Source organism: Clupea harengus, chromosome 20 (genome assembly GCF_900700415.2).
Source record: "Clupea harengus chromosome 20, Ch_v2.0.2, whole genome shotgun sequence".
Taxonomy (NCBI): domain Eukaryota; kingdom Metazoa; phylum Chordata; class Actinopteri; order Clupeiformes; family Clupeidae; genus Clupea; species Clupea harengus.
The window spans coordinates 9,345,100-9,369,251 of NC_045171.1; the positions used below are offsets into that span (position 1 = coordinate 9,345,100).

A 24,152-nucleotide genomic window follows, 5' to 3' on the forward strand; every position below is an offset into this window, starting at 1 on the left:
TCTGTCTCCACTACTTAATTACACCAGCTGATGGCAATAAAACACATTTAGGTTTCTTTTTAACATAGTTTGACATTTTTAATTTAGAGTCCCATCTGTATGGTGAAGCAGCTGTTTGTCAGCTTCTCTTAGAAAAAAAAACAAAAAAACAACACAGTCGCCTTCTTGCCTCCTCCCTGTCGTGTTTGAGTTTGACGTATGGCGGAGAGAGGGAGTTGAAGTCATGCTAAACCAGGTTTCCAAAACTCTACACGTCATGAGCCAGCTGACGTCATAGTGGCCTTTCATACACTAGTGGGTCAGATGCTGGAACAGTGTCTCTCTCTTTCACTCTGTCTCGTGTTCTCTCTCTCTCTCGTGTTCTCTCTCTCTCGCTCTCTCTCTCTTTCTCTCTCTCTCTCTTTCACTCTCTCTCTCTCTCTCTCTCTGTCTCTCCCTTGAATGGAGAATTTAATGGAGCATTCAAACAGGACAACCTAATAGTGTACTGAGGACTAGATAACACAAGACGCGCAGAATTGGGATTTGTACTGAGGTGCATGTGCTTTGTGTACACACTGTGTGTGTGTGTGTGTGTGTGCGTGCAGGTTTATATCTGTTTATTTGTTTTCTCAGTTGTCGGTTTCTTTTTTCCTTTTTTTTGTTTTGAGGTGGTCTATTTTTGTTTAGCATGAGCTCAGTGAACCATGCCTTTTGGGTCAGTAGTAGAACTTCAAAGCACGCAGGGTATTAAATGGAACGATGTTTGTCAGAGCATACAAGAATATGCTACAGTGTGTAGCTCCCTGGAATCCAAGCAATGTTTGTCTCTTACCAACGAACAGGTTGAAGGCCTCCTGAAGGTGGTAGCGCAACAAAAATAACATAGCTGTGTATACTCATACAGTGCTTTTGTTTTGCTCTTGTCAAATTATTTTTGTGACACTTTTTGTCAAAGTTCCCATTCATTGTGCAGGCGCCAAGGTTGCTCTGCATGTTTTTTTTTTGTTTTTTTTACATCTGCCGGTCGGTTATTTTGGTCCTGTACAAAATGACCCCTGCCGTTGTTTTCCGGGTCACCTTATTTAGAGTAGACACATTTTTTCTACCCAAAGTGCTGGGCTAGTGTTGTTTTCCCGGTGGGACTCCTATCACTGAGGGAGGGTAGGGGAAAAGAAAAGACTGTGTGTCTGTCTGTATGTTTGTGTGTGTAGGGATGCATATTCCCAAGGGCTCAGCTTGTAGCTCATCATGCCCAAGCTGTTGGTAAAAACACCCTGTGAAGCCGTGTGAGAAGCCTAATGGGTCACCAATTAAGCTGACTGGCCCCGCAGTGAAATCAATACTGAAGAGCAGCCCAATCATCTCACCCCTCGGAGCACCTCTTCTCCTTCTCCTCCTTTTTCTTCTCTTCTTTTTTTCCCTCTTAACTTTTGATTTGCAAGATAGTCCATGCTCACGTTTCCCCAGGTTTATGCCACTTGGTAAGAAATGACCTGTCCAAGGAGATGAATTTCCCCGTAGAAGAAATGGTTAGCTGAAATAGGTAGCCATTAGAGGAGGGTATTTTGGACTGGAGGGTGGTGTGTGTGTGTGTGTGTGTTTTTGTGTGTCTTTAGGTGACTGTAGCGGCGTGGTGAGTGTTTGTGTGTGTGTGAATGAGTGTGGTGTGTGTGTGTGTGCCGCTGTGAGTGCTTGCTTCCAACTGGCAAAAAAAAAAAAAAAAACCTCAGTGGGGATTAAGACGGATGGCGTCCCCTGGCCTCCAGCAGAGCACCACCCGATGGGCTCGTTTGGCCGGGGGGGGGGCGGGGCCGGGTTGGAGGTGGAATGGGCTCATGGAGGCACGTAGTAGTGGCAGGTGCTCTGTGCCTCTGCCATATTTCATTGGCCGTCACCGCAGAGCTGCTTATGCCCCTGTGACGCCCTCACCCCCCCTCTGGCACCCCCTCTCTCTGCACATTTACCTTCCCAGTGCGCTTGAGCTGTTCGTTTGGGGCATGTGGGTGACGTGCATCTCTCGTGTGTTTTTCTCTTTCTTTCTCTCTCTCTGTGTCTCTTTCTATTTCTCTCTGTTTCTCATTCTCTCGCTGTCCCTCGCTCTCTCTCTCTCTCTCTCTCTCTCTCTCTCTCCATTCTGGACCAGTGGTTAGGTTCCAGGCATAGGCCTAAGGGGGAGTGGGTACGTAAGGGGCAAAGCCAGTCATCTGCCCCTTACTCCCCCCTCCCCTCCACTAGTGCCAGTTCCACTGCGGTACCCTTACAGAGGGCATATTAACCCTGACGTGACCAAACTCTGACCCTCTCCTGCCTCAGCATGTGTTGTGAATCTCTTCCTCTTTCCTCATTTCAGTCTCCAGTGGCTTCTTATATAGGCTCATGTCTTATGAGCAAGCCATAGTTGATGTAATGATATCCATGTCTAAGTTTAGGTATGACATTTAATGAGGATTAGGAATGAATCATGTCTTGGCTTTAGGATGCGTTCAAAGCCTTTTAGAGCTTCATGGTTTTTCTCTAAATGCTATTTTTTTTTTTTTTACTGAACCTAGAAAAAACTCTGGCTTGCAGCGTGGCAAAACAATTCCCACAAAGTTTTACAAGCCTCCTTGTGCTTGTTGTATTTGAATTCACAGACCTAAATATTCATTAGAGTGGCAAGATGTGGGTGGGAGAACACGCACACGCGTGTGTAAGACTCCCTCCGGACGAGTTAGTCAGTCTTCAGATTGACCCACTAAAGTCCAACCCTCAGCTCCGTGCTGATTGGCCGTGGCTCCCGGTCCTCTCCTCCTGTCATGTATGCCAGCAGAGTTGTGTTTTTGTTTTCTTCTTGTCTACTCTCTGCCCGTCTCACTTTCCGTCTCTCTCTGTCTCTCCTTCGCTCACCTCCTCACCTTCCCATAAATGCTGAAGCTGTGCCATGACAAGCTAATGTGTTTATCCATTCCCCCAAATTCCCAGGTGACTTTCACCCATCTTCCTTAGCAGGACATGACGGTAACAAGAGCAAACAGTTGAGCTTGTGTCCCCCCTCCCCCACTCCTTTCTCCTCTGTCTCGCCCTCTCTTCTCTCTCTCTCTCTCTCTCTCTCTCTCTCACTGTGTCTCTCTCTCTCTGTCGTCTCGTCTCACTCTCTCTTCCACCCACTAATCCTTCTTCAATGTTTCCTCCTCAGGCTGGTCGAAAGGACAAGAGCGATGCCCTGAACACGGCCATCGACAGGATGACTAAAAAGACCCGTGACCTGCGCAGACAGGTTAGTTCCTCTCCTCTTCCTTTTCCTCCTTCCAGTGATCTCCCACTTATATTCTCCCTTCTATCCCCACCATCCTCTCCATCCTCCCCTCCTCCCCTCCTCTCCTCTTCTCTCCTCTCTGCTTCTATCCCCACCATTCTCTCCCTCCCCCTCTCCCTCTTCTTTCTGTCTCCTAACCCCTTTCTCCCCACTCCCTCTTATCTCCCCCTCTTCCTCTGCCTCACTCTTCCCCTCCCGCCCCTCTCTCCCTCCCTCCCCCTCTCTCTCCATCCCCCTCTCCCTCTCTCTGTCTGTCTCTCTCGCTCTCACCTCTCTGCTTCCCTCTCCCCATTAATAATGGCCAGCGCAGATCCCCCATTGATTTTTTTTTATGTCCAAGTCATTAATGTAGAAAATATTTTGTTTTCAGAGCCCATGCAAGGCGAGCTGCTTTCTCTCCCCCTACTCCTTTACAGGAGCTCATATAGCCGTTGAGCTGTCCATTACGGCCTGCATGTTGATATTTATAAGTTTGCATTAAACATGAAATTACTGGCGCCACTGGAGAGGGTCTCCAGTGGGCTTCCATTTGGCCATGTCTCTCCCGACTCGTTATCTTGTATATACTAGGGTATACATATCTTATATACGCTAGTGAAACAAATAAGGGTAAAAAATACATTTGTTTGGACAGATATCATTCAAGTCGGGTACAGTACAGGTGAAGGCAGATCAGATCGCAGATCGAGGAGGGAACATTCAAAGGGGAAAAACTAGACTCAAATTCCATAATAGAATAAAGTCTGACAATTAAAAAAAAAAGACGAGGTGAAAGAGCTCGAAGGGGAGGGGGGGGGAGATTAAAAAACTATTTTTTTTTAAGAAGTTAGAGGTTGATCAGGTATGATCGCAAAATAATTGGATGTTGGATCTTCAACAGTTTTTGAAGGTGTTGAACTCATCCACCCACTTAGGGACAATGGGGGAAAATGAATGAATTAGAAAAGACAAAAAAAAAAAAAAGGAAATCTCCACAAATGATGTGTGACATTTAGGGAGGCTGTTTTGTCAGCGCCGAGTTCAATTTGAGTTGAGTTTTTTTTCCCCCTGTCTCTTTTTCCCTGCAGCTGAGGAAGGCGGTCATGGACCACGTGTCCGACTCTTTCCTGGAGACCAACGTGCCGCTCCTGGTCCTCATCGAGGCGGCCAGGAACGGCGACGAGAAGGAAGTGAAGGAGTATGCCCTAGTCTTCCGCGAGCATGCCAACAAGCTGATTGAGGTAGGCAAGAAGCACACCACAGAAGCGCTAATGCTAATATTAATCACAATTGCTTACGTCTGCCCAGTGTCTCGTCTGGACAATTTGGTCTGAACATTGACTACACATGTTTTAACATTCTTGGCTGCTGCTTGATTTGCGTATGAGTATTATGTGTCTGTCTGTAAGTCAGTTTCTAAAAACTAGAATATGCATGCATGCCAGTTGAATCGCAAATAAAAATAGCTCCTGACGCAGCCACTTGATCTGCGAGAGTACGCCGTTACCTTTATACATACTAAGTTATAGATCATTTTTTTTGTGGCCCATCAAAGGGGACTGACTGAGTCAACAGACCTGCACTTTTATAGCTGTGCCTCTGGCAGATGCAGGGAGGCTGCTAACCAGCGCTGTTGTGGCCAAACTACATTTGTATGGATGGTCACAGTCCCCCCCCCCCCCCCCTTTACCTTCTCTGCCCAGAGGAGCGAAACTTCTCTGTGCCCAAGGTTAAATGCTGTCTCGGGGGAAATACATTCATTGTCTCAACAGTTGGATATCCTATTTCTTATTGACATACTGCACAGGAAGGCTGGTTTTGCCCTAGACACATTTTTTTTTTTTTTGTTCTCACAAAAACACACACACGCGCCTCCCCATGGTTTATGCAGACCAATACAAAAATGCCTTTTCACATCTCCCTAGCTGTTTCATTTTCCTAATAGACAAGCCTCTCATGTGGAATCATTTAGGCTTTTAAATCCATGGTGCAGTCACACTCACACATTCTCCCTCTCAAGTCCCATCCACACACACACACACACACACACACACACACTCTCTCTCTCTTTTTCACTCTCCCACAAACCTACACACACACACACACACACTCTTTCACTCTCCCACAAACCTACACACACACACTCGTTCACTCTCCCACAAACCTACACACTCACACACACACACACACACACACACACACACACTCTCTCTTTCACTCTTTCACTCTCCCACAAACCTACCCCCACACACACGCGCGCGCGCGCGCGCGCGCACACACACACACACACACACACAACCACACACATTCACTCACTCACGGGCCGCCAACCAGCTGACAGGAACATTAGCAGTCCTCATTAGTTGTCTTCAAATCTGCCCAGCGCAGAGCTGGCACAGAGGCGTCATCCACTGACATTTCCAAATGACCTCGTCCCGTGTGGTGCCGCCCCAGCCCTCTGTGCGTGGCGCTGCTGGGGTGGTCGGAGAGCGAGGAGGGGTTAGTGTGGAAATCAAAGTGGGGTGGGGGCAGTAAGAGGCTTGTTAAACTGAGTCTCGCTGGGGTTTTAAGTGCTAGCAGCAGCAGAACACGTCCTCCGATAAGTCACTTCTCTCTCGGCCGTTACGTTCTGCGTTCTGCGGCGGAGACTAAGAGGGGGGGAGAGAGGTGGCCTTCAGGCGCTCTCAATCCAGTCGCTAGGTTTAAGCAAAGCGAGCGTGGCGTTTAATCCATAAATACAATCCATCACTACAGCTTTCCTTTGAATTATCTGCTTTGTGTGCTGGTGAACATATGTACGAGAGGAGGGGCGGTTACCCATGCTTTGTTTTTGCAGAGGGTGAGATTATGATAATCTGAGCAGATAACAAATCCTATCACGTATAGCTCAGAGACGCAATCTCAGATCATTAAAGGCTTACTCATTAATTGTTACCATGGAGTAACCAGGAAACACAATAAGCATTGAGTTGGGGTTTCGTAAACGTCCCTGCTGGCAAGCATTACGCTCACGTTAGTAGCGATTACATTTTACTTGTTATTGTTAACGACACAACAGAATTGTTCACAATTAACTCTTTATTATGGCTTAGTGAACAACAAGCAGTTGGCAAGATGAGGCATGAGGCCTGTTGAAATCCGAGGGCCCACCTGACGCCGTGTTTGGGCGCCTGTAGCAGGGATTACAGCCAGATGGGCACTCAGATGTGTACCTCCACAGACATGCAGCAGTGGCAGGACGTGTGTGTGTGTGTGTGTGTGTGTGGAGGAGTTGTCTGTGGCTGACACCTCGCACAGTATTCAGGCCTCGCCCCTAGGGGCCTGCTGGAAATGGATGGCTGTTTAACAGTGGATTGAGGGTTTTTAATGTATTGATTTTCCCGACATCTTCAACATTAATGCAGTTTCCTACAGCTAGAAAAATGAATACGATTGTTGCGTGCTATGTGCTTTGCATTTTAATTCCCGTGTGTGTGTGTGTGTGTGTGTGTGTGTGTCTGTCTGTCTCTCCCTTCCGCCAGGAATTCCCTACCATTACCATCCTTTTATGAGAACTCAGATCTGACACCAGGGCGACGTTACCTCCTCTGCCTCTTAGTGTTGTTATGGTCTAAACTTACCCCAATGACTTGTGGTTCTGACAGGTTGATTCTTTTATTTTTTTGTCGACCATTACAAAGCCGGTATTAAAGCTTAGCAGGTCAGGGCACCATTTAATCTTGTCTGACTGCATAACATTACGAGATGGTGGGGAAAAAACGGCATTCACCCTTATGTGAACTTCGTGTCTTTGACCTATTTGTTGCCTTTTTTTGCCCCAGTGTAGAGCTGTTTTTCTGGGCAAAAGCTACAGATTTTCATGTAGCAAAAATTTAAAAGATTGAAAGGAGGGAGGGTGGGAAGAATGGAAAGGATGGCCTTTTGCACGGTTATTGGCACACATATCCACGATTTCCATGTCCCATTTAAATGTGGCTCAGACTCTCTGTAGCTGAAATTTGCTTTAATTTGCGCTACAATCAAACAGCCATGGATAAGGAGGAGCCAGTTACCATTCCCGCTCTTCTGCCTCCTTTTTTTTTCTTTCCTCGTACAAAAGCCTCGGAGACTCTTTCTCCCTTTTGCTCGTCCTCCAGAGGAGAAGAAACGTGCCAAAACTAACACATTTTATATATTATTTAGACTTATGTGTTCGACTCAAAATGATTCCCTGGTCAAATTTTTTGTTCTATGCAAATGCATTTTCAAATATCTGCTGTACATTCACACGGTTGCCTTTGGAGAGCGGCTGCCACTGGTGTTGCCTGGCATAGTTGCCTGTTATTGTTTTTTTTTGGTTGGTTTGTTTGTTTGTTTGTTTGCCCTGGCACGAGATGCACGTCGCCGCTGCCTCATTCATTGCTCTGATTAGTTGATTTCACTCGCCTTCTCCCTTAATGACTGACTAGTTCCTGAGCATCCTGATATTGCTGTGTGTGTGTGTGTGTGTGTTGGGGGGGTGGGGGTGGTGGTGTGTGTGTGTGGGGAGGGGGAACAGGAGCCAGTTTTCTGGAAGAGGCTGCTGCATTTGCCAGCGTTCAGTTGCAGCACCAGTACCATATTTTGAGAGGATTTTTTGCTGCGTGGCAGCACTGCGATGCTGCTTCTCCTGAAGACTGGAGTAAAAATAGGATGGGCTTAGTTTTCCATTGCCTCTGGGCCGTGTACTGAAAGGTTCTAGGTTGCTCAAGGGATGGAGAGATTTTGCAGCGTCTTTGCTGCCATGTGCAGGCTGAAGACAGAAGCAGACACCAGGGGGGTGTGTGTGTTTGTGTTGTGTCTGTTTGGTGTGTGTGAGACAGGGAGAGGGAGGCCGAGGTTGAGTGAGAGAGAAGCCCATCATATGTCTAATTTATAATACATTGTCTACAAAACCTTTTTTTTTCCCTTCAGGAACCTGGTGCCAGCAGTAATTACTAAGCTTAAGAAAATCTGGGCAAGTCGGTCTGAGTGATTCATGATTCATTGCATTTGACACCCCTCAAAAGATTTCTTGCCAACTAGTCTGCATAACATATTGAAATTGTAATTAGTGCCCGGATCCAAATTGAATAATCACCATTTCACCGCCTTTCGCATCCATACAACTTCATCCTGAGTCACCGTCTCAGTGGGGGCGTAGCCCGGATGACGCAAGCTTTGCTGCCCCTGGATGCCAACCACCCCCCCACCCCACACCACCCCACCCCTCATTCCTTGCCTATTGATCTGATGCACCTTCGCTAATTTATGTGTGTGACAAGATGTACAGTCACATGGGCGAGTCACAACCTCCAGGAGGAAATGAGCCACGCGCCCACGCCACGGGAGTGCCGTCCGTCTGCTGGAAAATGTTTGACATTTAGCTGCAAATGAGTTCCCTGCGTAGTGAGGCTGGCTGGAGCTGCTGCTGCTGCCGCCGCCTCCTCCTCAGCTCCACTTTAGCAGAGCGCAGCCAGGGTCTGCCGCTGTGGCCGTCATGTCCCAGGCGGCTCAGGGCCCGTCCACACGGAACCTGGATAGCCTAAATTCCGGAAAGATGTGTTGTCAGATCGGCCTCTCGTCCACACGAACGCGGCGGATTGGGTCCCTGAATCCACAACCTTTTGAATCCGGTCTCCAGAGTTGGTAGATTCGAACCGCCAGCGGATCCGTGTTCGCGTCGACGCCCGGTCCGCACACTTTCTAACCCGATGACGTAATTGCCCCACGTGAACGCCTCGCAACCTCAGCCTGAACCCTTATTCACCCCGCTCTGTCACTTCATAACAGTAACAACATAAACTAAATCGATGTTGTTAAGAAGGTGGTTAGGAAAGGGATGACATTAAGAAGCCACACTTTAATCTATCACAGTTTAATCTATTTGCATCAGACCATTGTTCAAAACCGGTTTTTAAAAGTGTCAGCATTAGCCTATGTAAGCAAATCTGAAAAGATTTTTGTTATAGACGGAAGTTTCAAAACGGTAACTTAACACAAACGAGGGTTATAGCAGTGCGCGATTTTAACTAGTCCTGTTTGAGTGCTGTGGTAACAGTGATTTCAGGTGGTCTCTCCTCCGACTTGCTTGTCAGAGGTAGTTTATATGTTTGGTCAAATCAACCCAGTGTACATGTACGAAAACCAATTTAAAACCACTTTAATCTAAGGCGAGCAGATGAGAACATTACACAGCAGAATTGCCTAAAATTAGCAATTAATTAGCTCTCAATGTGGCTTGTAGGGTTTCACCCAAACACCTGTTTTCTAAAGATATACATGTTCGTTTGTTTTAAGCCTCCAGGCTGAAATATTCTTATTCTCATTACTTGTTTTATTGTTGGGAAATACATTTAATCTATTAGTCAATTGGGAGTGAAATGCATCAACAGGGAGTGTTTGGCAAAGGAATGAATACAATTCCAGATCTGTTACAGGTTAGTCATTTAAAATGGTTCTCTAATTTGCTTTTGTAATGCGGGGCTTGCCTCACATGCGAGTCACACGGAACGTGCACGTTTCCATTACCGGTCACGTGGTCATTTACAGATATGCATTTTAATAGATTTTTCACTGAATCAGCCTCTCTGACGTGTGTGTGTGGGTGTGGGTGTGGAGGTGGTAGGGTAGGGTGGGGCAGGGCTGGTGTTGGGGATTGCGTGGCTGTGTTTTTTTTTTTTTTTGTTTTTTTTTTTTTGTTTTTTGTTTGTGGTTTCTTTCACGTTGTGTTAGTGCTGTAATGTGCTGGAGTGGTTAATGGGATATGGTGCAACTTGCCCTCGAGGCAGATTCCTCATCAAGAGGCTTGAAAGGGAGCATCAGGACTTAAACTGCAACCCTGTGACATCAGGCACCAAGGCTGCAGTCGAATAGCCTTTTTTGCATAGGAAGGCGCCCAACTGAGGTAAATGACCCGCAAGTATCTTAGTGGCAGCCATGATGAGAGCTGGTTGAATCCTCTAAATGCTGAAGAAAAGGTGCTTCAGTACTTCCTTACTTATCTCCTTTAGCATAGGGTACACTGGACCATCTTTGACGAAAGGAAATAATACCGTCCCACAATTCCTTGCAGCAGAAATAACATACGATCAGCATGTCCCGCGTCAATAACATCTGCCATCACATAATTGCCCAGCCTAGTGTGAGTGCAGTCGGATTGTCATAGCAACACTTGTCTTTTCTTAAGTCATTTTCCTAAGTCGTCTATGACGTTTTTTTGTCGGTCAAGGAAAAGTGGTTGGGAAAGGGCATGCTACGCAATCCTACATCCTATATTTGCACCCAGCCCCGAAATCCCCCGGGGTACACCACCACCACCCCCCCCAAACACTGATGTGTGAGCTTGGGAGTACTGAGTGCTAACATGCACAGTTGAGTGCCTGTCATCTGAAGTGTTAGGTGGTTTTAAATGTTTCAACAGTCTCCTGTCTTCAGGGGACAGCGAGGAGGGGTGCATGATGGGTAGCAAAGTGTACTTAAGATTCCATTCACCAAACATGCCCCCTCCCCCCTTGCCCAAGGCAGCTATGGAGCATTTAGATGCAAGAAGCTCCCTGGGCAGCCACAGGTTTTTCTTCTATGCGTGTGGCCTTTCTGTCATGGTAAACGACACCAGGCTTATGAACGACACTGTTTTAAATGGCCTGATGGAAATGCAGGTGACCCATAAGATTAGTCATAATGCACCTCTTCTCAGGGAAGGGCACAAATGTCAGGGGATTGGTGGGATGGGGGAGGGGGGGGGATTGGCGCCGCTAGGTGAGCTTGATTTGTTGGGTCAATACAGCAAAATTTACTCTCAAACTATAAACGTTGGCAGCGGGAACAGCACTTGCTTACCTCAGCGTTCTCGCTTTCAGCAGCCTGTGAGATTTTTTTTTTTTTTTTTTTTTTTTTGAAGGTGTCAGGAATATTTGCCTCTCACGTTCTCCAGGGGTAATGGCATCGTAGCAAGAGTGGCGATTTAATCATCCGCGGGAGCCTCCGCCTGCCTCGCCACAGTCGACCCGTCCGAGAGAGGCGCTGACTCTGGAGCAGATCGGGGCCAGATTAGGCCCCATCTCTCAGACTTGGCAGCTGTCTCAGACTCCACCCCCCACCTCTGAAACATGAGGGGAGGAACAGGTTGGATGGATAGATAGATAGATACATACAAACATACATACAAACATGCATACATACATAAATACCTACTTCATTTATTGTCCCCATGAGGGAATTTTACTCTACAAACCTAGCCCCGTCAACAAATATGGGCACTTAACACCAGCAGACAGAGACATTACAGAGTACACAAACACACACACAGACAAACATCAGGATGGGAACCAGAACCTTATAGTGTGTTTGTATCTGTATTTGTATCTGTGTGTTGATGGCGTTCACTTTCTTTCTCTTTGCTGGCTTTATTATTTATCCCTTTTGTCTAATCATCTCAGTACCATCCGACTTTTATGTTCAATTACATTAAATGCGCCTCTGGTTGTATACTGTCTCTGTGATGGATGGGCGTTTGTGTGGGTGTCGGTACCTGCACCCCTCTCTCTGTCTCGGCTACCTCTTCTATTTCACTCCTTTTTTTCCTCTGTCTGTCTTCATCTATATTTTTCTCCCTCTGTCTCTACCTCAAGTTCTCTGTGCCTCACTTTCCATCAATCTCTCTCTCTCTCGCTCTGTTTTTCTCTCTCGGTTTCTCTCCATTTCTCCCCACTGCCCTTCTCTACCATGATTATTTCTCTCTATCCATGCCCGCATCTCAGGGTTTCCGCTAGGATTTTTTTTGCTGGCCTGGTTTTCCAGAAAGAATACATTTTAACGGACAAATTCGGAACTTACTGACACATGTTAAGGTTATGCTAAGGCATAATTAAAGAATTATGCTAAAGACGTAAAACTAAAGAAAGAAAGTAAAGTGTAGCTTTTAAAGGCACACGTTTCATCGTTGTGAACCCATATTTCTTGCAGAACCTATGCTGAAAGTTATAGCTTAGGCTACAGGTACTGGAGATTATTATCAACGCAATGGCACTACGAGCGAGATTATTCCCATGTATCGTTTATTTGTCAACATCAGCAAAACATGGTTTGTGCGAACAGAACAGAACAGAACTGTCCCAGGGAAGTGAATGAGCCTCTACTTACCCTTCCTGAGGTTGCTGGCATTTACAGTCACGTTTGTAGGCCAATACACAAACCCAGAGAGCCACGGACGATTCCAATAGATTACGCCCTCCCTGTAGAAATGGAGCGATTCGGTTAGCTAATCAGCATGATGTGTCTGGCGGAGCTCAGCCTCAAGCTTCACGGAGAATGAAACGTGATTTGGATAAAATCTAAGCGTAAGAAGTGGTTGCATTTTGTGACGCCATTAATCAATAAAATAAGATGACGACAATAAGATGAATTGATTGATTTGGTTAAAACACAAACGTCTGTTTTAATGATGTGTTTAATGATTTTGTCTGATTATTATTGGACATTTTGGCTGGCAAGTTTTAAATTCATCATTGTTTTACCAGGCAAAAACCGGTAATTACTGGCTAACAGAATCTCTCTCCTCCCTCCCCCTCTCTCCCTCAAGTGCCTACCTTGAAAGAATCTCTCTCTCTTGTTTCCTGTCTTAGGTGGCCAACCTGGCGTGTTCCATCTCCAATAATGAGGAGGGAGTGAAGCTGGTCCGCATGGCGGCGTCGCAGCTGGAGACCCTCTGCCCCCAGGTAGGGCCGACTCCGCTCTGGGCATCCCACTGGCAGCGCCAGGCCCCCTCGCCAGCCTGCCGAGTCCTTTTCATCTCGGGCCCTAATGGCTCCCATTCATCCTCCGGCTTTGATCTCGACAAATGTAGCTCTCCTCCAAAAGAGCGAGTGCAGAGCTGGGGGGGGGGGATGTGTGTGTGTGTGTGTGTGTGAAGCAACCAACCAACCAAACAGACAAGCTAGAATTAACCAGAGATGTACTGTAATTGCCAGCAGTGAATTAAAATGACATTAGTTTTATATAAATAAGAAATAAATAAACACATAAGGAAAGAATGCAAACTGGCCAACAGAGCCATGGTTATGTTCATGTGTGGTGATTTGCATGCATGCCTGCCGCCACCCACCCCCTACCCCCCCCTCATCCACTCAGCCAGCCCTTGTAATGGGTCCTAATGGGCTTCAATTTGTAATTGCAGGTGATTAACGCGGCTCTGGCCCTGGCGAGCAAGCCCAACAGCAAGGTGGCCCTGGATAACATGATGCTCTTCAAAGAGCAGTGGGAGAAGCAGGTGCGCGTGCTCACCGACGCCGTGGACGACATCACCTCCATTGACGACTTCCTCAGTGTGTCCGGTAAGCGCGTCCCCTCGGCCGCGGCGGCTAGCTAGCGGGCTCAAACTGGAATGGCTCTCTGATGCTAATGTAATGGATCCTACTGCCCTGAGCATCCGTGGCAGCCCATTATCTGCATGCATACATATGTATTGGTATTTATTTTTGAATGACCTGAGTCTAGGATATTAAATCTTGATACTACTACTGCTGCTGCGAAATCTTGATACTACTTCTACTGCTGTGTGGTACCACAATTCCCTCTGAAAAGTTCCTGATAACGTACAAGATAACCAATGACTGTACATGCTCAAAGCATTAAGCCACTCTCATCTGCTGAAGAGGCCTAATGAGACTTAGATGAACATGGTAACCACAGTTAATTGTTTCTCAAAGGTACGTCAAAGGGTAAAAAAAAAATAAGCCTGTTGAAGTGCAACACTTTGTCTGCGACGAGAATACTTCTCTGTGCTTGATTAGTCTTCCCTTTTCTCCCCGGACCAGACAAAAGCACTTGAGCGCTGGCCACGGCAGGCCCGGAATTGACATCCTGTCACGTATGTTAGGACGCACAAACGGCTTGTCAGGCGTGGCCTTAAAGAGTTCTCATTAAGCATTAAGCCGAGTGACTCCTCTCACCTCCATCCAAGGACGGAGCGCAGTTTACACAATGTCGATTTGCATTTTACAGGCGCCCATTTATAAGCTGTCTGCGCGTTTGTCTCCAGGTCTTTTTCTTTTTTGAGTGTGTGTGTGTGTGTGTGTGTCTTTGATTCCCCACTGCCCTTGTAGGTTTCCTGCTAATGTTCCTCTAAGCCAGGGACATTGCAAATACACCATGAAGGATAAGGATTTCCTGCCTTGATGTGGTGTTTTATTTTTTTCCCCCTGTGCTGTTCACTTCTCTCCGTGTTGCATCCTTGTTGTGCTTGTTTTGCCACGCAGGCAGGAAAATGGCTTCTCACGTGTTTACATATGTGTTTTGTTACGTAATATTTTCATCACAGAGAACCATATCCTGGAGGACGTAAACAAGTGCGTGATCGCGCTGCAGGAGAAGGACGTGGACGGACTGGACCGCACAGCCGGTGCCATCCGAGGCCGCGCTGCCCGAGTCGTGCACGTGGTCACCTCGGAGATGGACAACTATGAGCCCGGCGTTTACACGGAGAAGGTTCTGGAAGCCACCAAGCTCCTGACTGACACAGGTAAGGCCCATCTCCTCCCTAGTCTGCCTCCCCAATTATAACACACAAAGTGCAGCCAGAGACACTGGTTCAGTTTTGCAAACTCCACTTTTCACACTCAGTGGTTGGCCCTTGCCCCTCCTAATGCTCAACAGAATGGATTCACTTTCCCACCCCATGTTGGTTTCCTTCTAGGCACAGTTCTGTACATTGTAGGACTCCTCAGGAGTTGGACAGTTTTAGTAGAAAATGAAGCATGAAAACTGACATTTTCACAGATGAAACTGTTAGTGCGGGCTTAACATTGCTTCAGACAAGAGTGCGCGTGCAGACACAAAAAATGTTTCAACATGCAGTTTTGAGATTGTGAAGGGAGTATTGAATAAATGTATGAATATGCAAATTAGGCTAAAAAATGGCTTTTGTTGCCTAAACAGCACAGCTTTGCAACAGCTCCCCAAACACCCCACCTGCCTAAATCCCTATGTGACTGACACAGCAGGAGTTCTGCATTCACTAGACAACCACACATACACACACACACACACACACACACACACACACACACACACACACACACACCCACACACCGGTATGTACTCTGTGACTGTATCAGTTGTGGTTCCCCCTACCTTCCCATGATGCTTTGCACAGCTGATACAGGTGTGACTCCTCCACATTAGGATGTCCCCACCCCCTGCCATGCTTCTCTAAGGTGTGAGTCTCACTCCTGACAGGCTCTGGCTGCTCCCTTGTCAAAAGTGAATGATGCTGGTTGGAACATCCGCAGGGTGCCCATGCATCATTTGAGCTGCCCTCTCACTGCCTCCTCACTGTTTGCTCTGTGTACACCCCCCCTCCACACACACACACACACACACCCCTCACTTTGAGCAACCCCCCCCCCCCCCACACACACACACACACACACACACACACACACACACACACAGCAAAAAAAGAGTAATAAAATGAAAGGTGCAGTCCATGATTGTAAGCCAAGCGGCACGTTGCTTCTTGAGCATGGAAGGGTGGGGTATAATTTGATCATTTGTGCTCAAATAGCAACATTTCGCACGAATTGCAGACTAGCTTTAATAAATAAGCACAACAAAATCACAGAAGTTAAACCCACTGGTCAAGCCATGCTGATTTCATTCCAGTCGAGTGCCAGCATCCCACAAAGCCTCGTTTTCACATTAGAGCGTGAAGGCCCTTTTAGTCCATTAAATGATGAAATCACCGCAAAAAGCCGTATTCTCCAGTTGCATTATTAAGTTGAATACCAGACCTGTTCCTGTCTGAACGATGTTGTAAAAGATTAAGTCTTTTCCCTTTTTTATTTTGCGGGAGAACAGAGAGAATAGAGAAGTGCAGGGTGGAGAGGTTAAAAAAAGGGAAAATAGGAGTGAAGACAAGCTGTGTCGTGACCGTGAAGGCTCCCTTAACTACTTTTTAAACCTCATTTCCCCTCCTGAGCCTGCAGGCTGGCCCCAAACCTATTTCTCGACGCGCCGCTCCATTCTTCCGCAAGCCCACCTCGTGTCTCTCTCTCTCTCTCCCGCTCTCTCTCGTTCCTTCTCTCCTATCCATCCCTCCTGTTGTCCCTCGGTGTCATTCATGCCCACTCTCCGGCCCATCTCCCTGAGTTTTCCTCTTGTTCATTTCTCCCTTCACTCCCTTTGTCCTGCTTACTGGTGCGTTCTCTCTTTCTCTTTCTCTTTCTCTCTCTCTCTCTCTCTCTCTCTCTCTCTCTCTCTTTCTCTTTCTCTCTCTCTCTCTTGCACTCGCGCTCACGCTTAGTCTTTCTTTCTTTTTTCTCCATTCGGTCCCTCTGCGTAGGCCTAAATTGTGAATGAGAATGGATGTTAATGTAAATGCACCTTAACCCACGGGGAGGGCCTATTAGGCCACAGATAGGCCCCTGAGCCTCTGGGAAGGCACGGCAAAATGGCTGTGCAAATGGTCATGGATCATGTTAAATCAAGTAACTAATTTCACCAAAATTGAGGTGTTGAGGTTTTTTGCTGCTGTTTTGGCCTTTTGAACAGTCTTAATGTGCAGACTTCTCCCTCCCCCCGCACACACACACAAACACACACACCCATATTGCATATAAGGGGAGAGCAGTGACTGAGGCCCCAACAGCACGAACCTTATCCCAGCCATAAAAGCTTTACTGGCATACAATTAATTATTGAAAGGCCAATCTGTTAGTTCATTTCTTCAGTTCAGTTTGCACCCAAGAAACTATTTATTTGCAGGAAACGAAAAACAAACAAATGAAAGAAATAGCTGACTGCGAACTTCACTGTGGCCCCCGTGTGATAACAATGAAATGTCGGGGTATCCTAATGAGACAGAAGCGTGCGTCTGGGTTCCAGGTCCCCATGGACCCTCTCTGTGACGTACGTGAGGGAGCACTTAAAGTGAACTACAAACCCCATCATCGGTTTTGCCATCCTGGGGTGTGTAGAGGGTGTGTGTGTGCGAAGTGTATTCCAGTTTTCACATGGCCGTCCCCCCATCCTGTGCTTTCTGCAGTGATGCCCCGTTTTACCGAGCAAGTGGAGGCCGCCGTGGTAGCCCTGAGCGCCATACAGGGTGGACGAGATATGCCGGTGGACGAGAACGAGTTCATCGACGCCTCACGCTTGGTCTATGACGGCGTGCGTGACATCAGAAAGGCTGTCCTGATGATCAGGGTGAGTGTATTATTCATGCCCTTGTTCTGCTCTGTGTGTGTGTGTGTGTGTGTGTGTGTGTGTGGGGGGGGAGGGGGAGAGAGAGACAGAGACAGAGACGGAGAGAGTGTATTTGCGCGAGTGTGTTCGTGTCTCTCTCTCCTCTCTCTCTCTCTAAACTCTGTCGAAAGTGAGTGACTCATTCCCAGCACACAAATAGGCTTAAATACTTATTATAATATATACTTTCTTTGTGTTTATAATTAACACTGCACAAGGTGTTCTCTGTGCGGTTTTATTTCTTTTGTTCAAAGGCCCCTAGTTTTTTAGTTTTTGTTGAGCTAAATGACCCCTCTATATTTGTACATAATAAACTCCTTGAAGAAGTCTGTCCCCCCCCTCCCCCACCCCCCACCCCCCACCGGGCTTCTCACCCCAGACGTGTGTGGGATTGCCCGTCGACACTCCAAACTAATGGAGGCGACGTGTTTGTAGCAAGTAACGGGCTAATCGAAGACAATACCCAACCTCTTCACTGCACTAGCCTGCACTCTCTGGACGTGCAGTCATTGTGTATGGGTTAATGATCTTTGCCTGAGAAGAGCTCGGAGAGGGGACAGATGGCAGCTTGCTAGCACTCAAGCGTCGTCTAATAGGCCGACAATGAGCAGACAACAAACCCATGGCCATCGTTAAGTTCAGCAGAAATAGGCGCCAAGCGCGAGTCGTGGCTACGGTAGGGCCATTAGTTGAGGCAGATTTCATGTGCCATCGTTCAGTGTAATGAGCTTCCAATTAATTGTAAAGATTATGTGCACTGTTTGAGTAATTGGATGAAGAGTTTTTTTTTTTACAACCCCCCCCATATCCCCCTTCTCACTCACCCGTTTCTGTTAAATGTGTGAAGACCCGCAGAGGACTTGAATGATGAAGATGAAGAATGGCAATAGACTTGGATGATGAAGATGAAGAATGATCAGTGAGGAAGTTATTAGGATGACAGATTTAAATGACATGCAGTACATCGGTCCTGGTCATTCCTTTGAAAATCCTTAATGCTCAGTTGCCCCCATGTGCTACTTGCATCGCCATATGCTTATTTTCATGTCCAGAAGAGGCACTCCATCTTTTTTTCTGGCTTTTGTTTGGTTTGTTTTGAAGTGTAAGGGATCCCCCCTCAGCTGCATAAAGGCATGTTGACCTCACTAACCTCCGTTTGCCCTCCATCTCCCTGTGGAATCTGCGTACCCAAATTGCACCAAAGGTCCTCATTAATGCCAGAAGCTCTGAACTAAAGAACCACCAAATTGGATAAAGAAACCATTTCACAGTATTTGCATTACAATAAGTAATTGATTTAACACTGCGGTTTTAATTAGCACCACCACAGCCCCTCCACACCCCCCTCTCCCCCACCCTGGCCGAGTCTCGAGCTCTGGTACAGTATTCATTTTCCTGCAGTGCCATGCCTTGTTATCCAGATTGATGAAGCAGTTAGGACCGGTGCCCCTAGGCCTGCTGGGCCTTACCTTGCCCAGTGTTGGTTTAACGTGGCCCAGGATTGATGGAAGGAGTACTTTCTCCGAGAATGCATGGCAGCTTAAATGGCCTCCGATGCAGGGAGCCAATCACTGCTGATCTTTTGGTATTTTCCAACCGTCTCCTCCCTTCGAGCTTGTATATTGCATAATTAAAAACAGGGGGAAGTCAATATATTTCTGTTTTGTTTTGTTATTTCTTTCTCGCGGTGTTGAGTCTACTGCTTAAATTGAATTGGAGTAAGTGATCATTACAGGCATTTTTAGATGTAGACAGACCCAAGATCCAAAGCAACAGCTTTTATTTATTTATTTATTTATTTATTTATTTATTTATGTATGTATGTATGTATTTATTTTTTAAAGGCAATTATTGCTTCAGCATTGTAACCTTGTTCAAACTGAAGAAAAGAACTCAGGAGGGAAGTATTAGCACTTAAGTCAATTTTTTCCCCTTTAGCCTTTAATTGGAGTTAATCAGACGGGCCAGGCACCGCGGCCACGTCCACCTAGCGTGCTCCAAGTGGACACTAGTGTCATCCAGTCAGGCGAGTTAAAACCGCGGCGTGCAGAATAATAGCTCCGCCGGGCATCTCTACTGGCCTGCCCGGCCCCCACCGACCCTTCAATCCGAACCGACAAGTGTGTGGCTTGGGCGACTCGAGATGGACAGAGTCTTTAACCTCTGTAAATGGAAGCGCTCGTAGCCTGGGTCGACCGTCTCGTGGGATTTGACAGTTGGGCAGCCCCCCCACCCCTCCCCCCCCCACGTACGCACACGCATGCAAGCAGACACACACACACACACACACGCAAGCAAGCAGAGACACACACACACACACACACACACACACACACACACACACACACACGCGTGTGCACACCCCCTTGGTGCCTCCAACACAGAGATGTCACTGGTGCTAATGGCTCCCAGACAGCCAGCCCCTCTAAAAGTTTGGGGCAGCTGTGACGGCTCCTGGGCTCCGGGAGGCCAGACCTGATTCCTGCTCACCTGCTGCTGTCGCCACCGGCGTTCTCTAGAGCGCGCTGATATTTGGGCTCTTGTCTGCCCTAGTTTATTGACAAAATGCACTCACCCTGAGCCACAGTGTTAGAGTCCCAGGTATTATTCTGCGACACTATTTTAACATGCTTCGCCGGGAAACCCAAGTGTTTTTAAAACATCAGCTTCCTGGGTTCAGTTTTATTGGTTAAATACAACTTGGAACACACAAAGCTTTCATTTACATGTTTCCAAGGTGGCTTCATAATGTGAAATCAGAGACTTAGCAGGATTTCTTTTTTTGTCCTTCATCTGATTCATCTTCTGACTCATTGTGTTGTGGAGGTTTGCGGTCCCTGCTGTTTGCCAGTCAGCTTCCGCTCAATACCTTGGCCAGCTGAACACCGGTTTCTCAGCAGCATGTGAAGGCAGCCTCTGCCTGGTGCCACTTGCTGACTGTCTGTCAGGTTATCAGGAGGAGATGACTCTTCACTCTCGCCGTTTGTTATGTTTCTGTTGAGGTGAGCCGGGGCTCTAATCTACACATCCTTGACATTCCAAGCCAACCTCTCGACGTGACCTGTCCCAGTTCCCTTCATCTCCAGGGTTATTCAGTATTCCTATGCTTATCTGTCTCACCAAGCTGCGGCCATGAAATCTTGAAGCCTGAGCCCCCCCCCCCCCGTCCTCTCTGTGCAGATGGGGAATAGGTGTTGATTGCCCCCCCCCCTCCCCCCACCTGTCAGCATCACCGGGCCGCAGTTCTCCTCTGCCTAGTGGACACACTTAATCACAAGGGAGAAAGGGTCTCGGCTTGTTCACCCGTGGCATTTCCATTCTGGCGGCCTCGCAGTCAGCATGACTGTCGTCATAAATGGATGGCATAGACAGTCGGATAAGCACGACTCGCCCTGCTTCAGCAGGGGTAATGCACTCTTATCGGTGCCGCATCTCCTTGCCTCGGCCATATCAAATCCGAATGCATTTCCTTGTCAGTCAAGGACGTAGCTATATTTATTTATTTATTTATATATATTTATTTATATATTTTGATATTATTTCTGCCTCTTGTTGCATGGTTAGAGGAGAGGTGTGTGGCTCCAAGGGGCTTGCTCTGCATGCAGGGCAGGGAGCACTGAGGCACCATGGAAGCCGGGGATAAGGCGGGTTGTCTCACTTCACAGAAGCAGGGGGATCATTCCTCCTTCTTTTTCCCACCCTCTCTCAACAGCCCACCACCACTCACCCCCGCTCCCTCCCCCGCATCTTTATTTATTTATTTATTTATTTATTTTATTTTAAAGACACCGGCGACAGATGGGAGACTGATTGAAGTGTTTTACCCCCAATATGTTTCACACTGGCTTATATTTCCATTTTCCCTCTCAAAATGCACAGGCAGCACATTACACTTGATTTACAAATTCATTTAGAGTTTACAGTTTCCCGTAGCAGGCCCCGGCCGAGGCATTTATCTGCCTGCGCTGCAGTTGGGGCTGGAGTTAAGGATTTCGTCATAGATCATAAGCAAGTTGGGTTATTTAAGTCTTCAGACCAGCCCTCTAATGTTTCCTGTTCTCCCTTTTCCTTTTTTTCTCCATCTCCCCCTCCTCCTCTTCCTCCTCCTCCTCCTCCTCCTCTTTCTCGTCCTCATGCTCTTTTTCTTTTTTGTACTCCCTCCTTCCACAGACCCCAGAGGAGCTAGACGACTCGGACTTTGAGACGGAGGACTTTGATATGCACAGCAGGACCAGCAGGCAGACGGACGATGACCAGCTCATTGCCGGCCAGAGTGCCAGGGTGAGACGTGTGCCCCTTTGTCCCTCTCTGTTTGTGCACCCCCCCACACCCACACACACACACTCACACCACGGCCCCAGATCTGTCAGACGTGTGCACACACACACACACACTCTCTCTCTTTCTCCCCCTTTGCTCTGCCTTTCTTTCTCTCGTTTCTTGCTCTGCTTGGTTCTCTCACTTTGTCTCTCTCTGCCTTACTTGTTCTTTCCCTCCCACTTTCCTTTTCATTTTCTCTCTCTCTCTCTCTCTCTCTCTCTCTCTCTCTCTCTCCCACCCTTCAGGATTACCCTTGCACTGCAGCTCTCAGAGGGTTTCTTTTTAAAGGCATGATGATGCAACCCAACAAAGACACCAGGGGAGATTTATCTTGTTCTTTTAGTTTACATGTGAAGTTGCGTTTCATTTTTTATTCTGGAGGTCGAAAAACCAATTCTGTGGACTGTTCACAGGCCTGGGGGGGGGGTGGTGGTGTGTTAAAGTTTTACCATTATAGTGCAACTTCCATCTGAATTGAAATTAGGTTACTGTTATTTAAGAAATTAAATGCAACACAAGGCCAGATCAAAAAGTGGTCAGGGCTGGCCAATGCCCATCCATTTTTCTGTTCAGCTCACTCAAATTGGTCAACTTAATTCTGAATCTGGCACGTCAATCACGTATATGTTTTTTGTCCTGTCAAGATTATTTTATTTGATCAAACCTGAAAGTAATTTCCATGGGGACCATGGGCATGTATTAAATTGTATGCGAACATCTGTAGTTATAGCTAGATATTGCACGGAGATGCTGGAGAAACCAGTTGAGACGGTTGGTTTTCCATCTGACTTTTGAATGAACATTTTGACCATTTGAAAAGGAAACCCTGAGTAGAAAACTTTCAAGTGTTTTCACAAGACATTGGTTTCAAGGATGGTTTCAATGATTCAAAGCGTACCTCAAATTACACCATGAAGTACTTCATTAAAAGCAACGATTAGCCTCTGGATGCCCTGCAGTCCCAAATCTTAAGCAGGGATTGAAAATCTGTGGGTAAATCGTAACCATGTGCACACACTGAAAGTGTTGCAGAAGAGTGCGAGAGCGAGCGGAAATCCAAAGAAAGGCTTTTCTATTTAGAGGGGTGGCTTTGAGAGCATAATGTTGTGTTCAAAAATATTCACAATATGGAAATGAAAAAGTGAAAGTCAGTATTTTGAGGCTCAAGTAAAGTGCTCAGTCTTTTCAAGTTCAATCTTAGCCTTTTCCTCATGTACAAATAATGTTGAATTATTTTGAGTGCAGCTGTATGTAGCGTGTTAACATACATAGACATAGCTCTTACATTAAAACTAGGAACTCAGCCCTACACTGTAGTGTAGTTCACTGTGACTGCCCCCTGTGTAACATGGTTATTTGCCATGTCGCAAGAGCCCCATCTCGTTTTTACCAGTGTTTAGTGCCCACCTGGTTGATGTGATGGCAGCCATTTTGTGCCAGTGCACTTCCCACATGTGGTCTGCCTGGTGCATAAGTGAGGAAACGGGGAATCAGGGAGCTGTACAAGTGGGATTTCCTCCTTGATTACTGGCCATCCTGGAGTGCTGAACTCCCCTCCCACTGCTATACTCCCTCCGTCTTCCTTGTGCAAGGCTCCAGAGTCTGAGTGGAACTGTGAAACGGTGCATTAGGATTCGGCTGTGAGTGTCTGTCGTCAGCTCACAGGCTAATGCCATCAGTGGCAGCTCAAAGATCAAGCTTTTCTCAGTCGCTCTTCCCTCATTTCTCATCCGAGTCTCACATCTTTTCCCCTCTGCATCTCTCTCCCTCATCTCATCTCCTACCTGGTTGCTGTTGCCAGGGTAATGCATGCAAAAAAGCATTGCACTGAGCAGCTGTATAAAGGGACTCTGTTTTTACCATGATGAGGGAACAGATATTGGAAATTAGTCATGTAAATTAGGTTAATTCATGGGCGAACTTCCGGGAAGTGTGATTGGTGCAGCAGTCCTTGTGTCTAATGCCTTTCATTTGGTGGGGGAGATCATTAGCCAGGTATAACCAGACCCAAATTCACCCATGTGAATAGATAGGGTCAGGCCACACTCCATTGGGGTTCATTTCCAGTCGCTATAGCACTGCCGTCATCGTTGGAACAAACGCTACATTTCAACGTCGTCGTTCACTTAGCCAATCCCACAGGTCACTGATTGGCTACTCTGAATGGCCCTGCAGTCCCTCTTATGAACAGAGTTTCTAGACTATAATCACAACAGAAACGGAGCTGTGAGCAGTACGCGGGTGGAGCCAGGCTAGGCGATCATCAGAGGGGGGAAGTTATGCTTTGGGGATCTCGTTACTTTAGTTTTGATCCTCCTTGTTGGCGCAGTGGATT

General features: G+C 47.0%; 1 protein-coding gene across 1 annotated transcript in view; it reads left to right on the plus strand.

Moving 5' to 3' along the window:
* The window catches only part of ctnna1 (catenin (cadherin-associated protein), alpha 1), a 98,388-nt gene that overhangs the window by 50,944 nt on the left and 23,292 nt on the right, over positions 1-24,152 (plus strand). The window contains exons 9-15 of the mRNA XM_012831883.3: positions 3,158-3,238; positions 4,345-4,497; positions 12,880-12,972; positions 13,431-13,587; positions 14,574-14,774; positions 17,298-17,458; positions 21,668-21,778. Of these exons, the coding sequence (XP_012687337.2) occupies positions 3,158-3,238; positions 4,345-4,497; positions 12,880-12,972; positions 13,431-13,587; positions 14,574-14,774; positions 17,298-17,458; positions 21,668-21,778 (957 nt within the window). The remainder of the gene's footprint in view (positions 1-3,157; positions 3,239-4,344; positions 4,498-12,879; positions 12,973-13,430; positions 13,588-14,573; positions 14,775-17,297; positions 17,459-21,667; positions 21,779-24,152) is intronic.